The sequence below is a fragment of the Camellia sinensis genome, chromosome 1, assembly GCF_055761805.1.
Source record: "Camellia sinensis isolate YWXY chromosome 1, ASM5576180v1, whole genome shotgun sequence".
In the NCBI taxonomy this organism is placed as follows: domain Eukaryota; kingdom Viridiplantae; phylum Streptophyta; class Magnoliopsida; order Ericales; family Theaceae; genus Camellia; species Camellia sinensis.
This window is the reverse complement of record NC_138961.1, coordinates 135,475,225-135,480,579: the sequence shown is the minus strand read 5'-3', so window position 1 is coordinate 135,480,579 and position 5,355 is coordinate 135,475,225. Positions and strand designations below refer to the sequence as shown.

The 5,355-nt window shown below is 37.9% G+C and overlaps 1 protein-coding gene across 1 annotated transcript; it reads left to right on the top strand.

Moving 5' to 3' along the window:
• Nucleotides 1–2,315: 2,315 nt before the first annotated feature.
• On the top strand, nt 2,316–2,779 carry LOC145820029 (uncharacterized). The gene is made up of 2 exons (XM_082914342.1): nt 2,316–2,393; nt 2,453–2,779. The coding sequence occupies exons 1-2, from the start codon at nt 2,316–2,318 to the stop codon at nt 2,777–2,779; spliced, it is 405 nt and encodes a 134-aa protein (XP_082770468.1).
• The last annotated feature ends 2,576 nt before the right edge of the window (nt 2,780–5,355 follow it).

Genomic DNA, 5,355 nt, shown 5'->3' with positions numbered 1-5,355 from the left:
TGTTTCCCCCCCCTCCCTGTTCTTTTTGGTAATGTTCGAATGTGCTAAAGGAGTTGTCAATGGTGGTTGGGGTTGTAATGTGTTGATACTTTTGTTGCTGTTTGCTGTCCCAATGTTCCAATGTTATTTTCTGAATTAACATTAACATTATATATTTAAAAACACAAATAGTTTATGGAGTTTGGTATTTTGCTGTTGTTTTATTAATCTCTCTGGATTGTCGTTTACGATAGAACATTGTTTTTAAGTGGCTGTGCAATCATATAAAACTGTGGTTACAAATGGTCGATTGGTTGTACGTAGTCACAGCCTTGTTATTATAAATATGTGTGGGATTTTTTCTAAAGTATTACTGTCTTTCTTTTTCCAGGCATGGAGTTCGCGTTGTTATTGTTGCTACGTACATTCGAGCAGACAAACGCGGTGTTTCGTATTCACCAAACATTCACATATGCTCGGTTGGTTGACACTGTTTGCCAAAAATTTGATATATGTGAGCGGAGATTGGTTTATTTCTTGTTCATCATTCCTAGTTACAATAAGTTTAAGGTTGAGTGCGACAATGATGTCCAAAACATGTTGTCACTTGCAAAGTCATTTGGTCTTGATCATATTGACGCGCTAATTCAAATGCGAAATAATGTGCCAGGCAGTCAACTTGGTGTAGCAACGTCCCCCGATGATGGGCTGAGCGAGCTAACAGATTAGCGGACACCCGATATAGAGGACCATACTGATTTGTTATCGGATTATTGTCCCTATAAGAAGAAGACGTTGTTGTCTACTGGATGGGCGTTCGGTATTACAAATGTTGGCCAATCTTTTTTTGGGGGTGTGCATGAATTTTGGATGGTACTTTGCAAGTATGCTGTTAAATGCGGTTTTCAATATAAGTACGTGAAAAACAACTCCATCCGTGTCACTGCTATATGCAAGTTTGCAACGTCCACTAGGTGTGAGTGGTTGATACACTCAAGGGTGTCTGCTTAGAACGAGATTTTTTGTTTGAAAAGGTTCAATCACGTGCATTCTTGTGGGGCTGTTGTATGGACATACAGAAGCCCACGAACAGGGTCAGATTTAGTATCCGACGTTATGGCATGTCGTGTGTGTGAACAACCACTCACACGCCCAACGAATGTGGTATTTGACATGAAAGACGGCTATGGGTTAGACATTAGTTACCGGGTTTCTTGGTTAGGGGTTGAAAAAGCGTAGAGTGAAGTATTCGGTGATCACGATATGTCGTTCAACCAACTCAGGTGGTATAGCGATGCTGTAATGCAAAACAACCCACATAGCTATATCAATTTGGATTTCGATCAACAAACTAGACGTTTTGTCAAATATTTCATATCTTGTCATGCATGCATCGATGGGTTCAACAATTGTTGCCCGCTTCTATTTATGGGTGGTACATTTCTGAAGAGAAGGTTCAAGCGGACGTTACTTGCGGCTACCGCTAAGGATGGGAACCAAGGTATGCCGTTTATTTTTGTAATGGTTCGTTGTACAGTTTCATAGTTGTGTTACACTATTGTCACACATCACAACATGGATTTCATATTTCTGTTTAAATTTATTTTTTATTTTGCAATCCAGTACGAACTTATTGTTGGCTTATACGTTACATAAACACATCTTATGTAGGTTTATTCCCTGTCGCTTTCGTTATTGTCAATTCTGAAAACACATGTAACTGGGAATGGTTCTTATGTCATTTGTCCGAAGTTGTAGATTATTCCAGGACTTTAACTTTTGTGTCCAACCATAATACGGGGTTGGTACAATCGATGCGTACGGTCTTCCCAACCGCACACCATGCATTTTGCTTGCTACATCTGCAGATGAATCTTCGAGACCGCATGAAATATGTTAATACTGATCAGAAAATCAGACTCATGCGGAAGTTATGTAAATGCGCTTATGCCCTTATAGTAAATTCCTTTAACCAAAAAATAGATATTTTGTTACAGCGTAGCCCAGCGGTGGTTAGAAATTTTCTGAAAGATTTGGATCCTGAACATCGGTCTAATGCGTAGTTCGGGTATGATGCTAATTACATATACACTACACAATGTATTCCAACCATTGCATCTTATGAATGTAACTGATTTAATTTTTTAGTCCCCATAGGGGACATAGGTATGGCGAAATATGGTCTAACGCTACCGAGTCTTTCAACAACTGGATTCGGGAAAGCTCATTACCTTCCCATTAATCAGTTGGTGGATGCAGCTAGGGGGAAGATCATAGAATAAAGGTCAAAGCGTAAAGTCAAATCAATAGGGTAGGTTTGCGAAATTTGCCCAAAAATGGAAAAAAATTTGGTTGCTGCGTACAAAGATAGCAGGTCATGGATAATTAGTCAATCAGATGATAATGTGTTCGAGGTTCGTCTCACCCATCAGTTTTAGTCGACATTGGCATCCGCTCATGTTCTTGTTTCCAGTGGCAATTGAATGGGTTCCCGTATTCACATGCGGTTGTTACTTTCCGAAATAGTGGAAAGAACATTTACGATGCCATAGAATCGTTTTATCACGTTGAGGATTATAAGGCAACATATGGAGGGTCTATCTACACAATTCCCACTACACAAAAATCGAAGTTCACTGTAGCAGACTATCTCATTACGCCACCTGTGTACAAGCGTCCTCCCGGTAGGTCCAAGAGGAAAAGAATTACATCGAATGGTGAGGTTATTCAACGCAATCGGTGTGGACGTTGTGGCAAAATGGGTCATCACAATAGGAAAACATGCAAGGAACCTAGGTAGTGTGCAAAATGATCTACTTTGTCCAATTTTTGTTCCCAACCCATTGCTCAAAAAATGGCTGAAAACTTTTTTTTTTTTAACGACATTGTGGCTCAGCAACATTTTACCTTCATATGCTTCTACATTATTGGATGTTTTCCAAACTTAATATATTTATTTACAAAATTTGGATCAATTTGAGTAATACATGTAGTCGGTGGAAATTTTTTCTTAACTTATGTCAACATTTGTGCATTTGCTGCAAAGACATCTAGGAAACATGGTATTTGGGACTATTTAATGCCCTTACATCATATTTTTTGGATAAAGGGATCAGGACGTTCGATGTTTAATTTTACACATTAAGCATTCGGGATACCTAATCTAGTTTTGTTTGTCACTGATTTTAATCACTTGACAGTCCCGTCCACATCATGTTCGCCAAGACGTTTCATGAACCAAGAATTCGTAATACAACGTATATTATGGTGCTATTACTCGCTTTTCGCATATTCCAGCATAGTCGCATACTTACTAATATTTGATACAATATCGTTGCTACCATGCCGTTATCGTACACTAACTTCAGGCACTCAAAATACATGCTAATTTCCTGAAACCAATTACATACTCTACCATGAATCTTTTATTATTTTAATGAACTTCAAACCAAATGACCATTCAAAACCATGGCCAATTTTATTCCAAAAACCCAAACATTATAGACAAAACCCACACCTACTACTCAATGCCACAAAAACACATTTGTCAATCTTTGAACTTTAAAACATTCGTCAAAAAAATTCATACACCAAATAAAATCGTCATCATACACAGGCTGAAAAAAAATTGTACCCAAAACTAACACGTAAAAAACATTAACTGTCTACTTTCGATTATCCAGTAAGTGGCTGGAAGACGAACAAATTTCTAAAACCAAAACCTGTGTAAATAAAATGGTGGTGATGTGGTGACTGGGGACAACCTTAGTAACGTGTCAAAGCACAGAGTCCTCTGATTGAGTTATTCAAAAACATCTTTACCATTGCCGCACGTAGTTCGTCTGGTGTTTTCCCATCCATCGTCTTCCCAATATTGCCACCCTCCATGTATTACCAGATAATGTAGCACACAAAAATTGCACAATTCGTCTTGGTAAAGTCCAATAAAATAACTATTTTAGACACCATAATATTTGGGGACCAAATTCAGTTGTTATGTACACAAACAATAACCCAACAACATCAGGACAGAATCTAACACCCAATACATCATTTTCAGAATTCAAAATTATGCACATATGTTTAACAATTGATGTACCACTAATTAATTTAACATAGCAGCACGTCATAATGCTGCTACCAAAGTAGGATATAATTTTATGAAAAATTGTACACCCATAAACGAAACATATTATAATTATTCAAAACATATGCAAATTTCAACATATTTTCCACACCCCACAAAAGGCGAACAAATTAATTAGTGCAATTAACCATAGAGTTACGTGATTCATTCAAACAATCAAAGATATACGTAGCAAATAACATACAAATCCAATCAACCATAGTCACGTAATTCGTGAAAATATTGCAAAAAAAAAAAAAAATTTGACAACTCACGTATCTGGATTCTGCTGTGGGCAATCAACGACTGCAACAAGTGGGCCGTCAAAATCCGACATTTTACCGCTGCTCGGTGCCAATCGTGGTTTAATGACTCTGTTGTAATGGTCTTCTACCCACTACTTCTACAAAATCAATGTTCACACACGTTATAACACGAACAAGCAAACAAACTTCAAACACCATGTACAGTTAACAAATTTGGTGTAACCCCAAGTATTTCACCTACACGTCGTTAAACAACAAACAATACCACCAACACTGTTTAAAAGTACATTCAAACCCAATGACTTACCATTTTCAATGCTTTATTGTAATGCTCATCCCGTATCCCTCACCTAGGTTTCAAAGAATTGTAATGCTTCCACATTCTGGTTGCCAAATCGTTCACCATCAACGTCCAATGTTTGGCGTAATACATTGGATAATATGTGTATCTATGCCCTCTCAAAGCTTTTGTTTGCACATTCAGGTACTTTGTCCAGGATAGTGCACTTGGATTTCGCATCACATCCTGTTGCAATTTTCCACACAAAACCCATAAACAATATCAAACCATTTGCCGCGTGAGACATTTTTTAATGGTAAGTGACTGTATATGTTCAAGGTTCATCGTTTTAGTCATACACCCACGTACCGCACAAACACTGCTGAATACATACGACAGGCCTACATCTTTGTTTGAACGCACAGCAATTTTCTATAAGTCCATGAGCATGGCTGCATATGCGTCGATGACCTACACAAACACAAAAATAATGTTATTCATGTCGTACATAAATACTTACATTAAATGTCAATGACAAACAAACATGTTATACACATGCACAAAGCGACACCTCTCTACTTATGTTCCCTTGAATTGATACCCGTTATACTAGGTCACACATATCTGAAAATCGAACTTGTATACCGTTATCACCCCCATCCCATATCGCAGACCTGCAACCAATTTTAGGCCGTAAGCATTTT

What these genes read in the sequence shown, in the direction of transcription:
- LOC145820029 (XM_082914342.1), top strand. Translation starts at nt 2,316, where the DNA reads ATGGAAAAAAATTTGGTTGCTGCGTACAAAGATAGCAGGTCATGGATA. An exon ending in CAGATGATAATGTGTTCGAG is followed by an intron (nt 2,394 to 2,452) that starts GTTCGTCTCACC and finishes TCTTGTTTCCAG; the next exon opens with TGGCAATTGAATGGGTTCCC.